The sequence below is a fragment of the Trachemys scripta genome, chromosome 17 (assembly GCF_013100865.1).
Source record: "Trachemys scripta elegans isolate TJP31775 chromosome 17, CAS_Tse_1.0, whole genome shotgun sequence".
Classification (NCBI taxonomy): domain Eukaryota; kingdom Metazoa; phylum Chordata; order Testudines; family Emydidae; genus Trachemys; species Trachemys scripta.
In genome coordinates, this window is record NC_048314.1 from 8,703,757 (window position 1) to 8,729,882 (window position 26,126).

Consider the following 26,126-nt stretch of genomic DNA (forward strand, 5'->3'; position numbering starts at 1 on the left):
AGAGCAACTCCGCTCTCTAGGGACTTGCCGGGGTGACTTTGGTGGGTGAGAGTCATTTAAATGTAGCCCCCGCAATGATCATTCGTGGGAGGCGGCGTTCCGTTCTTCACACCCTGCTGCAAAACAGACCTTCCAACTCATCAGCACGTTAAGATAATCCGTTCCCATGCCCCTCCTCTGAGCACTGATATAGTGTCGCAGCAGTTGTGTCGTCTCAACCCGAAGGGGAGCTGGCAGGCAGGTGAAAGAATGGGACTGCTCTCACCCCTGGGGCGCTCCAGGGCTTTGGTGACCTGGGACAGCACCGGGTTTGATGAACCAGCCTAGGAGCGAGAGAGAACCCCGGGCCAACAACCTCGATACAAAGAATTTCGTTTGTAGTCATTACAGCTGAGTCCCATCTCATCTTGCTGGGGTGGAGGACGACTCCGGACGAGCTGAACAGGGTGGGGGCGGTGGGTTTTCAAGCCATGGGATGGGTCAAAGGGCTGCTCCCTATGGCTGTTCTCTCCCGTGCCCAGGGCTGCGCAGTGTATCAGTACGGCAGCAGCCGGCAGAGAGACAGAGACAATAAAAGAACCAGAGCGAAATGCAGGAGGGAGCACGCCTGCACCAGGCAGAGCTTTGCCGACCTCCCTTCTGCCTCCAGTCTCCTTGCACTGCTGCGTGAGCAGCCTCGGAGTGCAGTCGAGCACAGCACATGGGCGCACGCGGCGTGTCAGGCCTGCAACATCAGACACCCTCATGACAGACGAGACTCTCTTTCCACCCACAGCCTTGAGCAGCTTGGGCCTGCCAGGTTTTACAGGGCCCTGGACTGAGTCTGATGGTTGCCAAGTAGCCCCATAAGCTCAGGAGGTCGCTGACCTTCACCTGTGCCCACAGGCTTCCAGCAAGCGAGGATAAGCCAAGGACAGGGCTATTGTTAGAACTGTTGAAGGGGAAAGAGAACATAGCTCCCTGCCACCACTCCCACCTCCTGCCCCATGCCCAGAGACAGGGCCCCTGGATGGCTGGGGGTGGGCACGCAGGTGACGGGGTGTGGCTGCTAGCTCTGGGCTGGCCTGGCTGTGCTAGTGTGTACCAGCCCTCTGGAGCTCCAAGGCTTGCAGACTTGGTCACCCATCTGCCCCCACTGGGACCCAGACCAGTGGTACACACTGTCCCAGCCCCGAATGGCTGGAGACGGAGGAAGGGTTGTGATAATGCTTCAGGATCAGCTGGGATGGAGATGGCTGAGATTAGTCTCTAGGATGTCCCCTCTGCCTACTCCCTTGTAGCGAGGATGCACCTGTTTATTCCCGGTTGGTCACGGGTGCTGTAAGTGTGGCAAGAGAAATCCAAACCCATCCGTCATCCTCTTCCCCCACCCCCAAGAAAGGGCACTATCAGTGTAACAAACTGGAGTTATGGGATGGGGGGGGAGCAGAACCCCTCTGTCTCTGCTACTCCATCCTGAGAGTCTAATTTCCACAGCGCAATGAACAGAAGCACCGCCAGCGAGTTATCCCATTGCCCAGCAGCCCGGGTCGTCTCACTCACAAAACCATGCGATGCAGAGATATCTGCAGCTGCCAGCCCTATCCCAGGGCCTGGCAAATTCACTCTTGGGTTCAGCTGTGGTCCTTTATGACTCTCCCCTGAATTGACACGTCCCCAGGGAGACCCGAAGAGTGTGGAACGTGAAGCTCCCTCTCGCCTTTGCAAGAGTTTCGCTCCATCCTTCTCGCTTTTGTCTCTTTGAATGTCTCTTCTTTGATGCATATGAATGATATGGGAGATCCAGAGATGGGCAACTCCCAAAGTAGCAGAGCCCTCCCCTGGACCAGGGCTTTGGCCAGGCTTCCCCACCTCCTCACCTTTTCACCCATCTGGCAATCAACTGGATTGCCTTGCCTGATGGAAACTCAGAGCATCCCTATCCTCACTGGAGTCCCGATACCAGTCACTCCCCATGTGTCTGCAGCACTTGCACCAGTGTATGGGCAAGAGGGTCTAATGGGGGAGGTCTAGGTTGGATATTAGGAAACATTATTTCACGAGGAGGGTGGTGAAACACTGGAATGGGTTACCTAGGGAGGTGGTGTCTCCATCTTTAGAGGTTGTTAAGGCCCAGCTTGACAAAGCCCTGGCTGGGATGATTTAGTTGGGATTGACCTGCTTTGAGCAGGGGGTTGGACTAGATGACCTCCTGAGGTCTCTTCCAACCCTAATCTTCTATGATTCTATGACCCTGACCACAGAAGGTGGCTGGTGGAAGGGACGGCAGCCGCCAGTTCTCATGATGGAAGGGGATCAACCTCTTCCCTCTCTCCTAGAGAAGGGTCAGACACCACTGATGAATCAGGAAACATCTGCGTGCTCTTGAAGAGCAACATCTGGGTTGTCTATCAGAGCGGGTGAAAACATGTTTGGCTCTTAAGGTCCCTTCTTCTTTCCTGCAACTTTCTTATTTCCAAGCCATCTCTTCCCGTTTTAGAGCAGAGCCACTGGACAGGACACAGAGCTAAGCACTGCCTGGGACGGTAGGACCTCGCTGTGCCTGACTTATTAAAGTACTCTGAGATCTATATCACTTTCCATCAAAGTGCCACAAAAGTGCTCCGTATCATGATTTTGTCCTCCTTGGGACTATAGAATTTACCATCTGGGATCAGTCAGTTGGTCCATCCATTCCCATAGCCTACCTCCAAGGTGACCAATACTTGATGCTGCTGGAGGAAGATGAAATTCCTGCCCCAGCACACAATGCCCCGGGTAATTGTGTCAGGCTGCGTGACCAACCGGGAATCAACAGGTGCATCCTTGCTACAAGGGAGTAGGCAGAGGGGACATCCTAGAGGGAAGGGAAGAATTACACCCCGAGACCCTTAAGCAATCAGTTTATGGCCTGGAGCATGTGATCTGATGATCATTACACCTTAGCTTGCATGACTGCTGCTATTTCTGTTGGCCATCAAAGCTATTTAAAAAGCCAGCCACCATATGCATGCTTGGCAAGATGCATCTTCTTTCAGCACCAGAGCCTGATGAGAAGTTCTCTTCAGAGCCGACCCTACTGCCAACTCAAAGATCATTGGGAGGTGGCACACACAGATCTGTGTACCTACTACCCTGTTTTTTATCATGGCCTGCAAAACCTCTCGGAAGGTTGGGATCCAGAATCGATCCTTGGCCACTGCAGCATTTCCCCAGAATCCTTTGCACTGTCACACGATTGCATCCCAGAATCCTTTGCACTGTCACACTATTGCATCCTGCCACTGCCCTGTTGCAAGACCACCATCTCATGCCGCTGAATGTCACTGTTTATCTATCACTATAAAAACCACTGTGCCCCATGAAAACCCACAGCTGATCCCACTGTTTCCCCCCTCCCCAGTGATAGGAAATGGAGCAGAAACTGCAGTGCCCAGGCAAAGGATTGAAGAAATCACATCATAAATCACAGCAGCCTGCAAAACTCATCCTCTGGGGGGAGGGGGGAAGGGAGGTCAAAGAAATGGAGGGAGGAGGGAGAGAGCTGGGACTGTCTGAGGGGATAGGGGAGGGAGCTGAGAACTGCTAGGGTAATTAAGAGCAACTTACAAGCTTTTTAATGTTTTTCCACAAGATAAACCGCTGACAACTGGACATCAATTACCTGCCAGCTGCACCCCACAGAGCCGCGGCTTCCCTCCCAGATCCCTGCTGCTCCAGTAGGCTGGCCCTAGCTTCACAAGAGATGAGCCGCTGGCGAGCATTAGGACGAGGAGGCTATTGAAAGGAGGGGAATGGCAAGAGGTGCAATGGAACGAGGGAGCCGAGCGATGGGCTGTCCCAGAGCAAGAGTCTTCAAGCTGGGAACACGCTCAACCCACAACACGCAGAGCTGCATTTCCAGCACCCTGGATTGTTTGGGTCTTTGGTTCAGCGGGCTTAAACGAGAGGGCGCTGGATTTGGATCTCCCGCACCGGTGCTCTGTTCGCTTGGCTGCAAGGACTCCGCACGGCCGCCGGTGTAACAGCGATCAGAATCTGGCCAAAATTTGGGTCAGGACCCAGGTTCGGATTCCAAGGGCTCCTGGAGCATGGGGGCGGGGGGAAAGTGGGGTTTGGGTTCATATTGCGGGAGAAGGGAGCTGATCTCCCAGAGCGCGAGATATGTACTGACCAAAGAGAGCAAGGCAGCTATGCAAAGACGGCGCTCCTCTCCCCGTGGAAGCTGTGCTGCCTTTCATGCATTCCTGGGGTATAACTGGCTTTCCAGCCTGCCCAGGCCAAGGCCGAATTCCAGCCCGAGGGACCCCTCATGCGTCCCCTTTCATCTCCCCAGGTCTGGAGTCCTACCTTTGCCGTTGCCTCTGCTGTGTGATCACCAGCTGCCCTGGGAGGAGAGAGAACAACCTTTAGCACCGAGCCAGCTCAGAACAGCCCGAATTGGCAGGGTGGGACTTATTGGCATGGACCTTATTAAAAAGGGTGTTTGCCCCTCCCCCGTTGTTCTAGCTTAACACTAGACTATTAAGTTGCAGGCCATACGTCTCTGACTAATAGCTTCTAGACCAGGGGGAGATATGTTCTAGACTCCGTGGCACTGTCCCATACTGCTGGGTTCTAGGCTATGGGCACAGTCTGCTGGGTTCCAAAATATGGTCCTAGAGTATAGGTTACCAGGTTCTAGGACGGGGGTGCTAGGTTTCAGGCCACGGGTTGCTGGGTTCCAGATTACAGGTACATATAACAGGTTCATGGATCATAGCAGGCCAAGTCATGGAGTACAGGTCACTAATCTCACAAAACGATATCCAGGCAACTCTGTACAGAGTACATGGGATGCTGGCTTGCAGGCCATACAAAGCAAGGTTCCACAGATCCCGCGCTGAACGCATACAAACCCTGCTGTGTTCACTGGGGTCTCTCCGATCTGGGAGCTCGCTATCCATTGGGTCTCATCCACTGTGGTGCGGGCGTGCGGCAGCCTTCCGATGTCCTTCACAGTCATGATGAGGTGTCGCGACGACTTCAGCAACTTCACCGCCTCGTCGTGGGGGATGCTGAGGAAGCTTCTGCCGTTCACCTCCAGGATCTGATCTCCCACCTGCAGACACAGGGACAAATGAGTGACCTGGGCGAGCCCGGCAGACCTCTCAGGCATCTCTTCATGTTAGAGCCAAGCATTCCTCTCGCTGGTGCTAATCCGGTGTTACCAGGTATCCACCGCATATCCTGGTGTCATGCCTTATCTACAGAGCAGTGCCCCTCTCCTGGCATTACTGGGGAGGGATAGCTCAGTGGTTTGAGCATTGGCCTGCTAAACCCAGGGTTGTGAGCCCAATCCTTAAGGGGACCACTTAGGGATCTGGGGCAAAAATCAGTACTTAGTCCTGCTAGTGAAGGCAGGGGGCTGGACTAAATGACCATTCAGGGTCCCTTCCAGCTCTATGAGATATAGGTATATCTCCCTATATTTCCTTTCCTCTTGATATAGTTGCAAAAAACCTTCCTGTGATGGCCACCACCTTGGCCAACTCACTGAGGGGTTGAACTGGGGACCCGCAGAACTAAAAGCGGGAGCTACTACAGCTTAAGCTAAATCACCCAACTCATCTCGTCTGTGGACCAGGCATAGAGAGGCACCCATAACACATGCTCACCACTGGGTTACATTTCCAGGGTAAGATATTCTAAAGGGATCAGCTGCCTTTAGCAAGGGAAGGGGTGAGCGTAGTGTGGGTATCCCTACCGATGCTAGCTTTAATCTAGCTAGCAGGGGTAACAACAGTGGCGTAGAGATGGTGGAACAGGCTAACAACCAATGCACAAGCCGGCTGGGGAGCCTGGCTATGTACTTGGGTTGCTGGCCCAGGCTGCTACAGCTACGCTATTACTGTATGCCTACACCTGCTGGAATCACACCCTCCCTTGCAGTGTAGACATGCTCTTATAGGGACCAACTAAGTGGCCGGGTTTTCCAAAAAGTTCAGCACATGGGGTACACACCAGGGGGTGAGTGCTTTGAAAACCTGGTGTCTAAATAAGTCTACACGGCAATGAGACACCCGCGGCTGGCCCATGCCAGCTGACTCGGGCTAAAGGGCTGTTTTATTGCCGATATTTAGCCTTGGGCTGCAGCACAAGCTCAGGGCCCCTCCCACCTCACAGGGTCCTAGAGCCCAGCCTGAATATTTACACTGCAATGAAACAGCCCCGCAGCCGGAGTCCCATGACTCCGGCACAAGCCAGCCCTGGGTTTTTAACTCCAGTGTAGACATACTCTAAACAGGAGTGGAGCTCTTCTGAAAAGCCGGTCCCAACCGTGCGCGATGAGCAATCACTAGCCGGTTGCCCACTGGGCACAGAAGTGAGGGATGAACGTCGCTTTGGGGCAAATACGGATTTTTTTTTTAAATGGAACAGAGTTTAGTATTTTTCACCGACTTTGTAGTTTCCCCTGGCCACCCCTCTGCTGGCTGCTGTCGGCTTCCCCCATTATCCTGTTGTGACCTCCCACTAATCCCCCCCTCACTGAGTTCAACCTCTGCATTTATACTAGCGCCAAGCTTGCCCTCAAATTCTCTCACAGTTCCTCCCCTCTTTCTCCTCTGGCTGGCGTCTCGGTATCACAAAGCTGTCCTCAGCCTCAGTTGGATGGTCCCTGGTTAGCTGCATTTGTCACTCAATAGACATGTAGGTAATTAAAGGCTTTGGAGCTCCAGTGGGGCTGCATTGATTCCTCCAGTAACCAATCTGTGTCGCTGTTGACGGCTTCTCTCGCTGGGACCTGACCTGACCCTGCAACCTCTTCTCTTCGTGCTCCCAGGGGGAAATCACCTGTTTTATTACCATCCTGTCCCTGGGAGTCTAAGGCTAGGTCTACACTGCCCATCTGAATCGGTGGGTAGAAATTGATCTCTCAGGGATTGAATTATTGCGTCTCGTTGGGACGCGACAATCGATCCCCGAATCGACGCTCTTACTCCACCAGCGGAGGTGGGAGTAAGCGCCGTCGACGGGGAGCCACGGAGGTCGATTTTGCCGCCGTCCTCACAGCGGGGTAAGTCGGCTCCGATAGGTCGAATTCAGCTACGCTATTCGCGTAGCTGAATTTGCGTATCTTAAATCGACCCCCCCCTCCCCCGTAGTGAAGACCTGAGCCTCATCTCATTCAAGCCAGCAGGATCTGGCCCTAGATTCACAGGCTGGATTAACGCTGTCCCCTTATTCTGTAATCACTCCTAAGCCCCCAGCTGATTTCCCAGCCCCCACACGGCGCTTACAAACCAAGCCAGTTAAACAAATCAGCCAGGAGCTGGGAAAACACTCCCCTCCCCTGATCAGTTTGCATGTCAGCTGTTCACCCTTCCAAGTCCGGATGACATCTGGGCTTGGTTCCGTTTTGAGCGGCAAACCCTGCTCCGTGGCTCTGGGTAATTCGCTCCGGGGAGGGGCGCGCATTCTGCATGATACATTGCACTGTTTTTAACAACTCTGCTCTGTTAATCCATTTGCACCCGGCACCCACTCAGAGCAAGAAGTGTTGCTGCCTCCCGTGGGCTGGCCTCCTGGAGCTTCATCACAGGGTCGTAGGGGAAACCAATTTATAATCTCTCTGGCTCGGGCATCCAGGCTGCTGGAGACTGTCACTTTGCAGCCAGATGGTGGCTGCCTGGAGTGTCACATGGATGCATCATTTTACAGCACTGCTGAGAGTTTTATCTGCAGCAAGAAGTCCATCTCTTGGCATGACAGGGCACAGCCCTCAGCAAACAAGGGTGTGGCAGGCACCTCACTCTCACTCCGTCTTGAAAATGTAATGGGGAGTCACCTGCAGAGCGAACAATTGGCCACTTCAAACTTCTCACTAGCCTGTCAGTCAGGGCCACTTGGAATATCCTGGCAACAGCAGGGACAGAACTCAGATCCTGAACCTACTGCAACAGCACAGCCACTCCCAGCTGAGCTCAGGGAGAATACCCATCAGCTGTTAGCAGTATAACATATATGACACACAGTGGAGCAGTAAAAAGCAACAGAGGGTCCTGTGGCACCTTTAAGACTAACAGAAGTATTGGGAGCATAAGCTTTCGTGGGTAAGAACCTCACTTCTTCAGATGCAAGTGTGGAGCAGTGCGGATTCTGTGCAGTAAAGGGCAATGGGGACACATTGGTCAGTTCAGCACAGTCCCTGTGAACTTAGTTCTTCCTTGTGGAGTTTTGCTCTATGTTTGCGGCTTTACGTTAGCAATAGGCAGTCACGCAGTTAGCCAAAATGGGCCAACCTGTGAACCTTGAAGGAGCTTGTACCCAGGGTTCCAGTCCAGACCAGGGACGGCTTCAGGCACCAGCCCAGCAAGCAGGTGCTTGGGGCGGCCAAGGGGAAGGGGCGGCACATCGGGCTGTTCGGCGGCAATTCGGAGGCGGATCCCTCTAGGAGGGAAGCACCTGCCACCGAATTACCGCCGAAGAAAAAAGCGGTGCGGTGGAGCTACCGCCGATCGCAATTGCGATCGCGGCTTTTTTTTCATTTTCTTTTTTTTCTGCCGCTTGGGGCAGCAAAAACCCTGGAGCCAGTCCTGGTCCAGACCAATCTCCCCACTCCATTTATTAATGTGCAGTGCTCCAAAATCCCCCTTGGCTAAAAATAACTCCAAACTATGCAAAGATAGACAGAGGTCTTCTCCACCCGCTGGTAGTCCTCCTGAGCAGAACACCAACAGCTGACATCTTTTCAATCTCTGTCCCTGCCCACTTGCATGCAGTCGACTGGCCATAAAACACCCGCCAACGTTGTGAGACTCCAATCCCTCATTGCAGCATCTGGGGTTAATTCCACAGTGTCTCACTCCTGCTTCCAAATCAGGCCAGCTTCGGGGATGAGGGCAGGGACTAAACTTCATCTTTCTTCTGCCTCTTAATCCTCCCTGTCCTTTAATGAAGATCATCTGTCATTTCATTTCATAGCCCATATTTCCACTGTAATCAGAGACTTCCTCAGGCTGCTCCACACTGCTTGATATGGAACATTGTTTTGGGCCTTTTTTTTTTTTTTGGCTTCCAGTGTATCCAAATCAGCTCTTCCCTCCACTCTGTATCACGATCCCCTAAGTTTCTGATAAGCAGCTTCTTTGAAACAGCTCTTTCATATCTGCTTAACCACAGCCTTCTGTTTAGACCTTTGTTCTGACAAAGCTGTTGTCTTTATGCTTCGATTTCAGTGGAACAAGCCATTACCTTCAGTAACTCCCTGTTTGGAGGGGAGCTGAAGCTAAATATAATAAATATAATAAAATGAAAAATCAGTTCCAGTGTGGCTCGTTCTGCCCACCATGGCGGGGCTCAGAGCTGTCTGGCCGGGTCTTGGGGGTCCTCCGGGCGCCGTGGGGACAGCCGGGGTTCGGGGCTGCTTCAGGCCGCTGGCTGTCTGGCAGGGGTTCGGGACTGCTCCAGGTGCCAGCTGGGTTTGGGGCTGTGTTGGCAGTCCAACCTGCGAGAGTGGGGCAGTGGAAGGGGCAGAGCCTTGGGTGGAAGAGGCGGGATGGGGGCTAGCCTCCCCAAACAGGGGGTGCACACGCCGCCCATGAGTTTTACTGCTGTACTTCCATTGATTTCAATGCGACAGGGAGCAGAATTTGGCTGCGTGTGTCAAGGATAAAGCATCAGGAGACCTAGGTTCTTTTCCTGACACTGACTAGCTTGCAAAAGTCATTTAACATCTGTGCCACGGGGTGTGGGGGTAATGATCAGTCGGCTTATGCTGCCACTGTTATCTGAGCCTCACCCAACCCTTGAGGTATGACAGCGCCAGCACCCTCATTTAACAGATGGGGAGCTGAGACCCAGAGGGACTAAGTGACTTGCCCAAGAATTAAACTCGGGTTTGCCAAGCCTGCCACTAGCATCCTAACCATCGGCCCGGCCTCTCTTCAGAACAATGTTCATGCAACTTGGTGAAGTCCACCGAGAAAAATGCTACCTATTATTATTGCTTTTATTACTGTGTGTGTCAGGGCAGGGGGGAGCTGCCAATTACCATACGCCACGTGGCACCAGAATATATTGCAGCCTCGGCCTTGAGAGGTCTCTCGTTGGGCAACACTGGAGCAAGGCCAGTCTCTACTCTCCAACCATGAAGCTTTCAGCCTGAGCTCCCCAGCCTACCATGAAGGGTTTGAGGGGGCTGTTAGTGCTCTGAAGGAGTTAGATAATCTGGTCCCAGTGCCCGCAGGCAACAGAGACACTTGCTCTTGTCTGCTTTTGTCATCCTGGTGCCATAATCTCCTGCTGAGCCCCTAAAGATGCAAACGGCTCCTTTAATTGCACTGCCTAATGCCAGCCAGCCTGCGCTGCGATTGTTTTCCCCTCCTGGTGCCGGCTATTGAGAAATTCCACAAAATGGATCCGAACGGCAGAAGGCACAGAAGAGAATCCTCGGTTAGCTGGGTTCTAGGGTCTGGCTCACGAGCTCCGTCCCCTTTCCTTCCCAATGCTGCTCCCAGGCGAGGTGCACGTGTTCCACACAGAGAAACGTGTTAGAGGGCCAGAGGACTAGCTCGCACCTCTCCCTATCCCAAATTCGCTATGTGTAATGGACTATACCAGGGGTTCTCAAATTGGGGGTCGGGACCCCTCAGGGGGTCGAGAGGCTATTACATGGGAGTTGCGAGCTGTCAGCCTCCACCCCAAACCCTGCTTTGCCTCCAGGCTTTAGAATGGTGTTAAATATGTAAAAAAGTGGTTTTAATTTATATGGGGGGGGGTCGCACTCAGAGGCTTGCTGTGTGAAAGGGGTCACCAGTACAAAAGTTTGAGAACCACCGGACTATACCTTTAAGAGATTTGGTATGGATCGTACTAGGAAGTGCAAAGGGCTGTATCTGGGTGTGGTAGATGCAGAAGGAGTAAAACTGAAATAAAGGGCTGGTGGACCCTTCTGGCTTGTCTCTCTGTTGCACTGAAGCTCCACCCTGGTTGTGTTGCACAGCATTGCTCTGATCCATAGGGAGGTGCTGTTCCATCCCAGAAACAGCTGGATGTCAGTGGCAGGTGAACTGATCCCTGTGTATAATTTACGAAGTGCTCTGGGTTCCTCTGGCATGAAATCCCCATCCCACAAAGGAGACTTCTAACTAATGACTTGCTCTCTGCCTGATAAACCAGGACTCATTTGATCCCTTGAGATCTCCAAGAGTGACATGGAAATCATACCGATATTAGTAAATGCACATAACTATGTGGCTGCGACAGAGGATTGAGCACAAAAGCGTCAGGAAATGAAACCTGTGAGGGGGGAACCCAGGAGAGGTAAGATTTGTGGATGACACAATTATTCAGACTCAGACAACAAGAAGGACCTAACAAAGTTGGGGGCTGACTGGGCAACACAATGCAGGTACCGTTATTTGTAGAGTAGTGTAAGGTCACACACATCGCAAGGAACAACACACGCACTTTGATGGTCAGGAGAAAAACCTAGGCAGCATGGTGCACAGTTCAAGGAACATCTGCTCAATATACAGCAGTGGTTTAAAAAAAAAGGGGGGGGAACAAGATTTTGTGTAAAGCCAAACATAGAGAATAGCCCCCAACTGTTCTACAGATCAATTGTATGCCCTCACCTGAGCACACCCTTCAACTGTGGTCACTCTCGTCTCTGAAAGGATACCAGCAGAAATAGAAAACGTCCCAGAGGAGGGCAACAAAGATGATCAGCGTCATAGAAAGGCTTCCAGGCAAGGACAGATTAGAAAGGTTAGAACTGTCACATTTAGAGAGCAGACACAGGAGAGGGGAGGTGGCAGAGGTATCCAAAATACTGAATAAGATCGAGAAGATGAGTCGGGTGCTTCTCACTTACTCTCTGTCATAAGAAGAGAACAAAGGGCATTCAATTAAATGGAAAGACAGCATATTCTAAACTGATCAGAGGAAATCAATTGGGATTCCGTGCACGATCTGTGGAACTCTGTGCCGCAAGTTAGCACTGAGGCTAAAAAAGGCATTTATAAGAGCTAAAGGCACAGTACTGTAACTCAGCCAACCTGGGTTCTATTCTCAGCTCTGCGCTTGGCCTACTGGGTGACCCTGAACAAGTCACCCCACCTCTGTGCCTCAGTTTCCTCCTCTGTAAAATGGGGATGAAGATACTGACCTCCTTGGTAAAGTGCATTGAGATCTGTAGATATAAATCACTTTATATCCATATAAAATAAGTCCCTGAGTTTTTCATGAGTAGATTTCCAAGTGCTTTACAAAGGTCAGAATCATTAGCCCCACTTTACAGATGGAAAACTGAAGCACAGGGAAGTGAAGTAATTTCCCAAGGTCACCCAGCAGGCCAGTGTCAGAGCCAGGAATAGAACTCATGTCTCCCAATTCCCAGGCCAGGGCTCTAACCAGTAGACAACAGTGCCTCCCCTTCTATAGTTAAAACTAGAATAAAACAAAATCTGTAAGGGATACAAGCCCTCATGCTTCAGGTCATTAACAAACTAGTGGCTGATGGGGGTAAGACAGAAACTTTCCTTGTGAGCAGGTTATTCCATAAGTGTCCAGTGTCTGCTACAGATATAGAGTCCCAGTCCTACGTGCAACTCTCCTGGGATCAGAGTTAAACTGGGGTAACGCCGGCATGAGCTGAGAATCAGGCCCAACGTTTCCTGAATTCTATATAATTGCAGGTGTGTTGGAAACCGATTCTGCCTCTCCCATCTCTGCAAAACCACCCCATCATGTGCCATTGCAGCAGAGGGCATCTGACTATTGTCTCTCTCTAGCAAACAGGTCCGGTGCAGTAACCCAAACCTCAGTCACGCAGCCCACGTGAAAATGGCACTTTCCAGCCAGCTAAGAGTCAGACTGTAATAGCACTCACAACAAGAGTTCAGTCAGCAAAGACAGATGCAGCTGCTCCTCCTGGCTGGACCATTCCCCCCTTCTGAATACCACCTCCTCCCGCATCTTGCCTGGAAGGAGCTCAAAGTGCTTGGACAAGAAGCATCATCATTATCCCCAGGCAGCAAGAATCTCCCAGCATTGAGCTCATGGTTGCGGAGAGGATTGTTAGTGTTCGATTATTGACGAATGAAATGTCAGATAAGCTAAGATCCATCGGCTTTATTGACCAGAGAAAGGGTTAATATTTTACCCAGTCCTGGGAAGCAGTTTTCAATCTGTGTCTGCTCCAAAGGACGAGCTTCATTTGAGTTATTTGTATAGGGTGCTTGTTTACGACAAGCAAGAGATTAATATACCTCACTCCCTTTTTCGCCTCTGCGTTCCATACACTGCCATTCCGGATGCCAGTAGACCGTAAAGTACAAATAGTATTAGACCCATAATGTGAACTACTGTTTTGTACTCCAGTGCCTAGCAACATTCATATATAATACTCCGGAGAGGATCCCACAGGCACGTACAAAAAACCCCCAGCCTTGAACAATTTAACTCCTCAGTAAATTTCCACAATAAAGCTTAACATAAATGCAAAAGCATGCAGGGAGCATAAGCATCCTGGTTCATTTTATAATACTGGCTAACAAGATGGTGGTAAAACACCAGTAGCGGCTGATGCCCTGCGTGGTAGCAGCCCCACCAGCTGTGGAGCGGCTCGGAAGAAAGGACTGGTGCAGATGAGGCCAGAGACTCACTCCAGACCACACCAGGAGTCTGAAATAGAACTCAGTACCTCCCAGTCCCCTTTGTCACTGAGCAGAGCCCACTAGGACATCAGTGCTGGCAGTACCAGGGGAAGAAGAAAGCCAGTAGTTGTAACATAGCCTTTGAAAGGCAGTGATACAAAACGGAGCTGGTATCAGAGGGGTAGCCGTGTTAGTCTGAATCTGTAAAAAGCAACAGAGGGTCCTGTGGCACCTTCAGCATCTGAAGAAGTGAGGTTCTTACCCACGAAAGCTTATGCTCCCAATACTTCTGTTGGTCTCAAAGGTGCCACAGGACCCTCTGTTGCTTAAAACGGAGCTGGTGACTGGTGGCCTGGAATCCCAGCTCCCCACATTTCTGTATGGCTTCTTGCTGCCTCTCCTGGGAACAGCAGCACAAGATTCGGAGCAAGAGGCTCATAACAGCCATTCGCCCTGCTCAAACTTGCTCTGTTCCCTCCTCGGCTTTCCCCAGTGGAAGGTGCTCCAGGATCAGGCGCTAAGTTTCTACGCCGGCTCTGGAAGCAGATCAAGCTGAATGTGTCTAAGCTGGTGAGATACAGAAACCAGGCAAATTGGAGAAAGAGCTGCAGATGGGGTCAGGCAGACAGCAAACTTGGCAGCCCCGCTGCTTTGTTAGAGTGAGTTTAACTCACAAATGTCACGAGTTCTGATGTCCTCAGAGAGCAGAATTCACAAATTCCCTTCACACGCCTTTAAACCAGCGTTCAGAAAATTCCTAACCGCCATAGAAACAACTAGGGTAAATTACGCAACAGTCTAACCGGCTAAGACAGACGTACGTCGGGGTGAAGAAGCCTTGAATTAAATGTGCAATGAGCATCACCTTCTGGGCCTCTTTAAGGCATTGAGCAATCCATACTGGAATGGAGTTTTGCTGCTAAAAGAAGGAGTGTCTATGGCATTGCAGTACTAAAACGATGACAATTCAAGTTCTATCAAGGAGTTTTATTGCAATTATGAATCTTTAATAGTTTTTCATATCGGGTATTAAATTTTCATTTTTTTTTGTACAAGACAGAGATGCAGTTTTAATGAGCGATCTTATAACTATTTCATAGAGGTCCAAAACACCAGCAAGCCCTTTCCATAATGAGGAGTCTAGGGAGGGGAGCAGACAAAGGAAATGAAGGAGACCTAGCACCATGATTAGATCAGGCATTACAGGTGCCGGAGCAGACGCCTGTGGTGGGGTGCAGCACAATCAGTTTGTGCTGTTATAACAGTGCCTTGGGGTGACCGGAGAACACCGTCTTAGCCAGCAGTTTCTGGTGCTGTTTTGTGTGTGGTCCAGCAAAAAGAACACTAACTTGAACTCAGAAGACCTAGGCTCTTGTGGCCTCTGCCACTGACCTGCTGTGTAATCTTTGACAGCTCACTTCATCTATCAGTAACCTGTTTCACCTCCTGCTTGCCCTTTGGCTATTTAGCTTATAAAATATTCATGGCAGAAACTGTTGCTTACTATGTGTTTTGCATCGTGCCTACCGTCATGAGGCCCCAATCTCCATTAGGACCCGTAAGTGCTACTGGAATAATAATAAGAGAGGAGAAACTGCAGGCAAAATATACCTATACATTACAGATCTTGTAAAATAGTTATTGATGAAAAGCAAATGATGGAATACTTGGAAAAACTGAGCATACACAAATCCGTCAGCCCACATTCTACACATTTTTGCCAGGGATTTTACTAATTAACACCAATAACCATTTTTCATAAACCAAGGACAACTAATGACTACTGAAGAGAAAATGTAGTACCAGGTTTGGTTTGGTTTTTTAAAGTTGATCCTGGCAATAACTGTACTGTAACTCTAGCTCCAATAAGGGGAATAAAGGCAGAAATAAGAGAAGTATTCAGAGAGAAAAATCACTGCGCCGGACATTGTTGAACAGATTTTCAAAGGGCTCATCACATTGGGTGTCAACAATGGGAACTACTGGGAGTTGAGCACTTTTGAAAATCTGCCCCAAAATATTGGCGCCGAGCACTACCAATAGAGGGCAATGGAACCAGCAAGATGTGTTTATACAGAGCAAATCTTGCTGGACAATCTTGGTGGCTTGTTTGGAGAGAACCGCAAGATGACTAGATGAAGGGAGGTGCAGTGGATGGACTATAGATGGATTTCAGTAAAGAGTTGGACACTGCACCTTGAAAAATTAATTCAAACTGGCTTGGGGAGGACTGAACGTGAGTGAAAAGCCTTGAAACGGAAAGGTAATGCTAACTAGCATTTAATTGATCTGGGAGCGAGGTGGCTAATGGGATGCTACAGGGGTTAGTGTAAGGACTGGCCTCATTTAACATCATTAATATACCAGAAGATGAAGGTGAAATGACATTAATATCTATTAAACTAGAAGGAGTTGCAAACCCTAGCCAAGATAGAGAACTAATACAAAGACCCAGAGAGATTCGAAACATGGTCAGAAAAGAAAAAAAAAAGAATCAACTTGGAAGAATGTGATCTAATATACAAGGGGATATAATCTGAGGCGCCCAGACTCAATCGGTGGGAGGCAGTAATATTGAACAGACCTAGAGTGATGATGGATAGCAAATGAGACCAATGCACGTGTCGTCTGGCACATGCAAAGGCATCAGATGGCAGAGCAGGGAGGTCATAGCCCCTCTCTATGGGCATGGTCCAGTTAGAGGCTTTCCATTCACTTCACTGAGCTGTGATTAGCCTCTATAAGCAGTTGTTGACCAATCACACCTGGAATATTACGGTCTCTGCTGGGTGCCACGTTACCAGGAAGGTGACCGGAGTTCAGAAAGCAGGAAAAGTGATCAGGGGCTGGAGGGACTGATTTATGAAGTAAGATTAGGAGAGCTAACTTGGTCTAGTTAGGCAAAGGAATAACTAAGGAGGGGCAGTCTACCTGGATGGGGAAGGAATTATTTACAGGGATTCTCAGAGTTAGGGTGTGACATTGCAGTCTATAGGATTTTATAAAAAGATGCTAATGAGTGAATATAATGTAACTGGGATATGCTTCATGCAAAGGGTCTCTTGTAAGGTTTCATTACAAAGCTTATAATCTACTGAGTGTGGTCATCCTGTTTGTATAAATGTATCACTCTTGTATCTGAAACTAGAAATATGAAATAGAACTCATTTGTAATTATTCTAAGTGTGGGCCATTAATGGTGGTTTGGAATCTTGATGGCTCCCCTCAACCAGGACAATTGACTGTGGATGGCTCTGTTTGCAGGCAAGCCTTTCTGTGAATCAGGCTGGGAGGAATGAAGGCTTGAAGTCTTGCAGTGACATGTGATCATGTCACGTGAACTGGAATCCATCTTTAACCTGGTGTCTTTCCATTGAGAAGGAGGGCGTGGGAACCCAGAGAGGGACAAAGGATTCCTGCCTTATGCAAAAGATATACAAATGGGTGGAACAGAACAAAGGAGAGAGCCATCATGAAGAATCCCCTAGCTACCACCTGAGCTGGAACAAGAGCTGTACCAGGGGAAAGAATTGTGACCAGGCCTGGAAGGGGTTCAGTCTGAGGAAAAAACTTACTGAAGCATCTCTAAGGGTGAGATTATCTGTCTTCAGTTTGATTAGACATAGATTTGCGTGTTTTATTTTATTTTGCTTGGTGACTTACTTTGTTCTGTCTGTTACTACCTGGAACCACTTAAATCCTACTTTCTGTATTTAATAAAATCACGTTTTACTTATTAATTAACTCAGAGTATGTGTTAATACTGGGGGGGGGGAGGGGACAAACAGCTTTGCACATCCCTCTATCAGGGTTATAGAGGGCGAACAATTTATGAGTTTACCCTGCATAAGCTTTATACAGGGTAACACGGATTTATTTGGGTTTAGACCCCATTGGGAGTTAGGCATCTGAGTGTTAAAGACAAGAACACTTCTGTAAGCTGCTTTCAGGTTAAGCCTGCAGCTTTGGGGCAAGTAATTCAGACCCTGGGTCTGTGTTGGAGCAGACTGGAGTGTCTGGCTCAGCAAGACAGGGTGCTGGGGTCCTGAGCTGGCAGGGAAAGCAGGGGCAGAGGTAGTCTTGGCACATCAGGTGGCAGCTCCCAAGGGGGGTTCTGTGATCCAACCCGTCACATAGGGTTAAACATTATCCTGGATTTTTCATTAAAGAAACTTACTGGGGCAGGTTCAGAAAAATCTGTCAAAAGTTTCATGACAAAATAAACAAAATATGACCTTGGGTAGAAATATTTCAGTGTTGACCATTTATAACAATCAAGGCTGTTTTCTTGACACCCGAAGAACTCTCTGTTTCACGACTGGGATGTTCTAATGTTCTGAGGCTAGTACTTATGAATTGCAGTAGGATTTTAATTAGCTGGGAGTCGGCTTTCACCGAATGCTTTGCATTATCCATGTAAGGATCAGGAAGCCCTTAACAAACCCTTTGCCCCTGTGAGTAAGTAGTATTGGGCTTTGAGGGTACCCGAAGCACAGAGAGGCTAAGGATGATGCTTTCAAGACTAAGAAAGTACAACGCCCACTGGGTCTCTTGGTGGCTCAGACAGTGTTCAGCTCCTTTGAAAAATCCGGCCAAGGGAGCTGAAATTTACACATTTAAAACCCTATTTGTGCTCTCCTCATTTGTTTATTGTCTCCATTGGCTGCTTTTCACCAAATACTGTTGGTCTGTAAGTGACTTGTCCCAGGTCACACAGGGAACCTGTGGCAAAGCTAAGAATGAAACCCACATTCCCTGAATCCCAGTCTAGTACCTTAACCATAAGGCCATCCTTTAGATGGCTGATATTTGTTGGCTCCTTGGGTGAACACTTAATAGGACTGGAGTTAATGATCCACTTATAAAATTATCATTCACCATATTAAATATAGCTGAGGGCAGATAACATAGTTTAATATGATAGAGCTATCCGGTAATTTAGGACCTTATCCAATGCCAATTGACGTCAATTAGGAGTCTTTCCATCAACTCCAGCAGATGTTGGATCATGTCCCTAAGGAACGAAGTCTTTCTATTTGCCTGGTATAACCCGTTACTTGGAAGGACTTGTTTAACTTCAGTTTCTTTCCGCATCTTAGAATCATGTCTCTCTGTGCCTTTGCCCATATTAGCTTAGGGAGTGTGCATGTGCATTCTTTAGTCTAAGTATCATCCTGTGTGGATAATAACAAGACAGAGGCCCCTTTCTGTTCCTTCCTCCACCAAATATTTCCAAATTTACAGCTTGCAGTGTATGCAAATCAGGGAGAAAGAACTATACACAAGCATGCAGAACCCAGTGTTCAGCAAAGCGTCAGGCTTCTGGCACGCACAAACCAGTTACAGGAAAACAGCACAGCGAGGAGCAAGGCATAAAGGATCAATAGGCAGAGATGTAATGTGAAAACAATGCTCACGGCATGAAGCCTTGCATAGAAAACGCCGCTACCTCTTAATCCTCACCTGGCCAAGAAAATAACACAGGATTAGACGGTGCATTTTTATAGAAGCGTCTCCAATTATTTCCTTCCCTCTACTGCCTGGGAGATGAAATGATAGGAGGAGAGAGAATGCTGTGTATTATAAATGGAAATAATCAGAGAGGGTGATAATAGAAGGCTGTATTCTTGATATGGCCGCTATTATTTTTTCCTATACGTATTTCCCTTGGCCCAGATGTTCCATTAGCTGCTCTGGCCTCCTGGCTGAGCTAGGAAAGCAGCAATTTTCTCTGGGTGGTGACGGGGGCTGGTTGGGGGAGCTGGGTGGAACACGGAGGCATCGATTATGAAAATCATCTCAGGGAATGGAGACCAGTTCCCCTCCCTCTCCTGCCATTAATCTTGCAGTGTTTACCAGGGGGAGTCTGACAGGTCGGTGCTGGGAACACACAGGTTTGATCTCACCTCAGTCCAGTGACTTGCGTTATGTCCGAAGGCAGCCCCGGGTGGCACGTCTGTTTTCTTTTTACATTAGGGGGAAAAAATGCAGCTCGTGTGCCATGGTAAACATGAATGGGATCACGTTGCTGCCCTGAGATTTCAGCTGCCATGGAGCACTGTTCCTGCTGCCCCTCATGTACATGAACTAGGGGAAGTGTCAATGTCTCCCCAGGGCCAGGGGTGTGCCTTTATCTCAAAGAACAGCTGTTTTTAAAGATCTGGCATGTAGGCAGAGTGGTTCCAAAGGGAGAAGCCCACAAGCCCAGAGGCCATGTGACAAGGGTGGTATAAGAACTGAATAGAATGGGGATGGTCCAACGCTGAAGGTTTGTAGGGCCAGCTGGGAGTAGAAAGACTGAAGGAAGATTAGCTCTCAGTCTCTGTAAGGTACCTACCTGGCCCCCAACACGGCATTAATGGAGCACCTCACAATCTTTAATGGGTTTATCTGCACAATACCCTGTGAGGCAGGGCAGTGTGATCATCCCCATTGTACAGATGGGAAACTAAGGCACCAACAAGTTGAATGACTTGCCCAAGGTCACACAGGAAGTCTATAGCAGAGCAGGAATTGAACCTGGATCACCCAAATCCCAGAGGAGCCCCCTAACCTTTGGCCCATCCTTCCTCTCCAGCCTCCAATCTCAGGCAATTTAGCACATGCCGCAATAGTGTCAGAAGGGCAGTGCCGGGACGTGGGATGAGCGCTCCGCTGCAGAAAGTTTAGCAGCAGTGGGGTACTGGGAGTAATTTGCCAGCCCATCACAGGGGAAGTGGGATCAAGGTGGATTACACCTCGATCCCTGATAATCCAGGCCTTTGTCAATGTCTTGAGGGAACATAAACAGCTGATCACAAGGAGTTTGTTATCCACCAGTCCTACACTGAAGCAATAGGCACAGTCTATTAATTCCCCCCACAACACCTTACCCTCAGTCACTGCTGAATCGCACTGAAATGGAGATGAAGACCACAAAGTTGCGACCCTGAGATGGGCCATTTCGAGAAAGGCCAAACAGAACTGGGTTATTTTGAGCAGCACAGCCAGAAATTACAGCCTGTAAAACCTGCTTCTGAAACACGCTCCCAATCAGAGGAGCCAAGGACTACTCCAGAGTCCAATGAATCTCTTTACAACTCCTTTACAATTTTCCTGTCTGATATTAAATCATTGTCTATTGCATCTGCCACCAAAGCCTGAGCCATCCGCTGAACTCCTGCATTTCCCTTGCCGAAACCTCTCTCCTGGCTAAGGACTGGGCTCAGGGAGTCAAGCAGAAAAAGGGCCTTGCCTTATGCCACCTCAGCAGTGACCGTGCACCGAACCCTGGGCACGAGGGCAACCCAGCTGCAGAGAGAATGCCATGGGAGGTGCTGTAGCAGATCCTCGGAGTTCTTGTATCTCGGAGACAACCTGGAAGCAGGCATTGGTCCTAGGGTGACCAGACGTTCCGCTTTTATAGGGACAGTCCCGATTTTGGGGTCTTTTTCTCACATAGGCACCTATTACCCCCCACCTCCTGTCCCGATTTTTGACACTTGCTGTCTGGTCAGCCTAGTTGGTCCTAACAGCAGGAATTGAATACGGCGATGCGAAAGTGGCCAGAAGCAGAGGCAAGTCGCATCAATTTAGGCTGCCTGCAGCCGCGCACAGGCTCAGCCCTGCATTTGCCACCTACGGTGCCGATCGCTAATGGAGATTATTCTTGCGAAGGTCCCTGAAGCGGAAGGAAACCAACACAGACATAGTGTCGTGCCGGCTGCTGCTACTGTGAGTGCAGGCTCCCCAGCCCCGCATCACTGCAGCTAATGCAGTCTCACACGGAAGTACTGAGAGGAAGGAGTTAGGGTGACCAGATAGCAACTGTGAAAAAACGGGACAGGGGGTGGGGAGTCATAGGCACCTATATAAGAAAAAGTCCCAAAAAACAGGACTGTCCCTTTAAAAACGTGACATCTGGTCACTCTAGAAGGAGTTCAAAACTGCAGCTCCAAGTGGCTAGCAACGACAGGTTTCTCTGATCAGGTCGGAATGAGAAAGATGCACCGGGGGGGACACCAAGCCCAGTCACTTTAATAGAAAAAAGTCTCTTCTCTTGCAGCACAGGGAGACGGGAGAGTGACACTTGCTTTCCCCTCCAGACACCAGCCTAGCTCCTGGTGGAGAGACTTCCATTCGGATGGGAAACAAGGCTGCATGGGTCGCCACGGGCAGTGCACTAGTGCAGAACGGCAGGTGCCGCCTGCTTCAGAGGGGCTGCGTCCATTGTGTACAGTGGCCCTGCACACACACACACACACACACACATACACCCACACACACACCCCATGGCAGCTCTTCCAGACTGTTTTTAACAGCCCAGTGTAAAAAAAATCAGCCTGTAACCATTCATCCGTTCAGTAGGAGCAATGCTCAGCGCTAGGGGGATTGCTGAGGTGGACTCCTAGAGGCCCAGTGCAATGGCTGGGTTACTGTGTCGGCAGCATGAGTACGGAGACTCACGTCGGCTGGAGATCCTGCTCTCTAAATGCATTCCCAGCTGAGCCCCAAACCTCCCCCCACTTCCGCGCTCGCCTCTCACCTTCAGGCCGGTGCTTTCCGCTTCCGAGCCCTTATCCACCCCGGTGATGTAAATGCCCAGCGCATATTCTGCTCCTCCTCGGATCATGAGGCCCAAGGACTTTCCTTCGTTCAGCACCAGGTTCACCTGTGGAGAGGGAGAGCTGGTATTTACGGAGTCCTGCAGACATGCCCAGTACTTTACAGGTGCAGGGAAGAGGCACTGGCCCTACCCCACGTCTTGGACAACATGGTGTCCAACCACTGGCCATCTAGGCCCTACGTCATGGCTCGAGGGAGATGGTGTTTAGAAGACAGCTTGTATCTAGAATCGGAGAATCTAGCTGATTATGAACTGAAAATGTGCTCCTTGTACAGGGTATGAATCAGCCCCTTTGCTATGAGGAGGAGAGAGGGGGGAACGCCTCCCTAGCCGCCTCCAGCTATCTCCGCGGCAGCCCCCGAATGGTTCTGGTGTGTTGCAGCCACAATCTTAGCAGTGGCTGTCCCTTCCCTGCTACAGCAGCTCTGTAGCGCCCCACCTGGCTGCCTGCTGCATTGCAAGGCAGGGAAGTGAGTCATTCTAGTTTTTTGCCGACTTTCCTGCCACGCTAGCGGAGTCCTCGGGGAGAGCAGGATGGCAAGGGAAACAGCTGAAGTATTGGTTGTGGGCCCTTGCCATGTTTGTATGTGTAATCATGACAAATAAAAATAGCAAAAAGAAGAAAGGTCTCTCCAACCTGGAGCAGAGAATCGATATCAGACTTCACAACAGCCTAGGTAAGACCCAAACTACTTCATTATTAAGGGCAAAGAGTAATTATAACAAAAACAATCTTTGACTGGCTAAAGAAATTTGCCTGCACAATTATGTAGCAATGGTCATTTTGTTATTCAGCCCTGGGTTGGGGTTCTCTGTAAAGTAAGATCATAAACTGATCACCAGAATGATTCCCTTTCAGAGAAAGAGAAGCAGAAGAGAAAGAAAAGGATCAAAAGAAAAGCCTGAAAGGTAAGTGAAAGAGGCTAGGAGAGGAACGATATGGCAGAGAGGAGGGAGGAAAGAGGGAAGGGATAAATTGAGAGATGGAAGGGAATTAGGGTCTTGGGCAGCACAAAACAATAAAAGAATTACTCAAGAAGCAAGTTGATCATGCCAATACTTCCAAAAACCGGGGCCATTTATCCGTAAACGTATCTTGCTTGTTTCTATTGCAAAATGCTATTTGTTCCTTTGCCACCAGGATCGCCAAGTCACAGTAACATTCTTCAACAGTTGGGTGCACTTTGGACTTCCACCATGGCAGAATTAGATGTTTGGCTTCTCTGATCAGAGGTCTACCCACCCCAAGTTTTTTCGAAGGATTTCAGTTTCCAAGGTGGATTGGGTAGGCCTAGGAGGGAATGGCCAGCCTGCTGTTCAGTGAAAAGAAAGCAATAGGCCCAAATAGTTGCCTCTGTCCAGAAAAAACAGATTGCAGGGCAATTCCATAGCATGTGGTATAAGTTAGTGCCGGCCACATTGCAGCACTAGCATGTGTCAGACCCGGCTGCTCTAGATCTGAAAAGTCGCTACGGAGTCCAGACCATATTCCTCTGCTGGATCAATCTGAACCCCAAATCTAGGGAGCAAAGCTGCATATCGCAACAAACCTGATTCCACTGAATGTGGGTAAGGGAAACGGAGAACTCTTGTTCCTGTTTCCTGCCAACATTTCTCCCTAAGGAGAGGAAAAGGCACAAAGGAATCATGTTCAGTTATGTGCTCAAGATCCCATTCGTAATCCAGCCCAGAACAGGTTGATGGGCCATTAAAATGTTCCCGTTACTCCAAACTGAAGGCTGAATGTAATAAAGGAGGACATCTAAACTTAGAAGCAACCAGATACCCGGCTTTCCTTGCGGCCACAACGGTGACGGATTTCTCCTCGGGGAAACAGGAGAAGTCTGAGTTTAGGACGGATGCTAGTGGGAGCGGGGCTACAATTTCCAAAACCAGCTGTGTGATCAAAGGATTGAGATGCATTTTGCCTATTTCTTTTATGTTCCCAGGAAAGAGGACTCCCAAGTACCTGACTTGCACCTGCTGCCAGCAAAAAGTGTTACCTAAGAGGGTGGCATCATGCACCCTTCTAGAGATACCGAGCGCCTCCGACTTGTGCCAAGCCATCGATACCCTGCGATTTCCCCAACCAATTCAATAGTTTGTTGAATATGTGGGGGATGGTCTGAAGGGGTTTGCTGATGAATAAAGGTAAATCCGCATAGAGGCATATTTTTGTCTCTTGGGATTCTATTTTATCCCCTGTACCTCCTAACACTCTAATTTTTATTGCAATAGGCTCTTAGGCCCAATCACATAGGAGTGCTGACTGCTACCCAAGAAGGGGAGATATAGTGATTGGTTAAGACACAAGAGGTAAGACTGGAGTACAAAAGTCTAATCCAGAGCGAATGACAGCAGCAAGGGAAATAGAAGATAGTGCTCATTAGAAGCTATTTTCAGGTAAGTCTGTCTTTTTATTCACTGTTTGTACAGCACCTTGCACAATGGGTTTAAAAATCAAAGGCCGCCAGGGCTAGACCGAGCAGCTGTTATACTTTCCCAGACTTCCCCTGGAGAGACTGTCCACCCTGTTGACGGCTCAGATCCAGGTCTCGCTGGACACACGTCACTATGCACACAAAGGGGTACATAGCTGTGACCATCTGTCCTAACGCAGCCCACAGAAGCAGAGTAGGAAGATGTGCAAATGGAGTGAGAAACTGTTGGAAGAGTACCTGAAACAGGACTGCCTCTCTGCTACTCAGATACCTCTGGCACGTCCTTTTGCTGTGCCACAGGCAGGATACGATTCGCCCTGGTGAGGGTATAGGGGCGATCAGAGCAAAAGCTAGCTCTGAAGAATCTAAAAGCCCCGCACTGGCCAGGAACTCTGCATGGGATGAGGGTCAGCCCAGTCTGCATGGCCCAGGACCCAAGTTATGCAGAAAGGCAGAGGCAGGCTTTCTGGAGACCTCAGAGTAGATTTTCAAAATGGAAGAAAGCAGGATTTACATGGATACCTGCTCCCATACACTGGGAAAGAGTTCAGAACTTAGGGACCATGATGTAAACATTAGGGGGTGAGGAGTAAATAGGGAAAGAAATGCAGAAGTGCTGCATCCAAAGGGTAACACCACCTCTCAGGAGCTACCTCCATGAAGCGACTCAAGGAAAGAGCAGGGAAGAGATCACAAGATGGCTACAGGTGTTTTTGGGGGAGGAGACTAAGGGAATCAAGTAAACAAAAAAGCAAAAACCTAGAGACGTAGGTAGCCTCGTGATTGAGGCCCTTGACTAGACGCAGAAGATGTGGGTTCAATTCCCAGCTTTGCTACGAAAACCCAGGGCAAGTCATTCAATCTCTTGGTTCTTCAGTTCGCCACTTGTAAAGCAAGGAGAGCGAGTCTGACTTTTCTGTTGCATTTGAGCTCTTTGGAGCAGGGCCTGTCTCTAACTATGTGTTTGTGCAACGCCTTAGGGAAAGGGAGAACCTCCTCGATTGGTGCTACCGAAACTGAAATCCTTGAGACACACACAAGGCTGGCAGGGTGGGTCAAACAGCCTTTGTCTCCCCACTCCAACTCCCCCCCGCAACACCCTCCTATCTAATAAATGATGGAGAATAACCACGCTCAACATACAGCCGTATATCACCTCACCTTCATAGCTCTCCCAGCATTTGACACTTACTAATTAACCCCCCTGTGAGGTAGGCAATGATTATTGTTACCCCCAATGTATCAAGGGGGAAGCTGAGACACAAAGAAAAGGTGTAACTTGTCCAAGGTCACACTAGGGTGACCAGACAGCAAGTGTGAAAAATCGAGACAGGGGGTGGGAGGTAATAGGATCCAATATAAGAAAAAGACCCAAAAATCGGGACTGTCCCTATAAAATCAGGACATCTGGTCACCCTAGGTCACACACAGAGTCAGGGATAAAACTGGGAAGAGAACCCA

General features: G+C 49.4%; 1 protein-coding gene across 4 annotated transcripts in view; it reads right to left on the reverse strand.

Moving 5' to 3' along the window:
* The window catches only part of WHRN (whirlin), a 104,257-nt gene that overhangs the window by 34,976 nt on the left and 43,155 nt on the right, over nucleotides 1-26,126 (reverse strand). For all 4 annotated transcript variants that reach the window (XM_034793889.1, XM_034793890.1, XM_034793887.1 and 1 more), the window contains exons 3-5: nucleotides 22,144-22,269; nucleotides 4,878-5,080; nucleotides 4,330-4,366 (exon numbers count right to left, since the gene is read on the reverse strand). In XM_034793889.1, coding sequence (XP_034649780.1) covers nucleotides 4,330-4,366; nucleotides 4,878-5,080; nucleotides 22,144-22,269 — 366 coding nt within the window. The remainder of the gene's footprint in view (nucleotides 1-4,329; nucleotides 4,367-4,877; nucleotides 5,081-22,143; nucleotides 22,270-26,126) is intronic.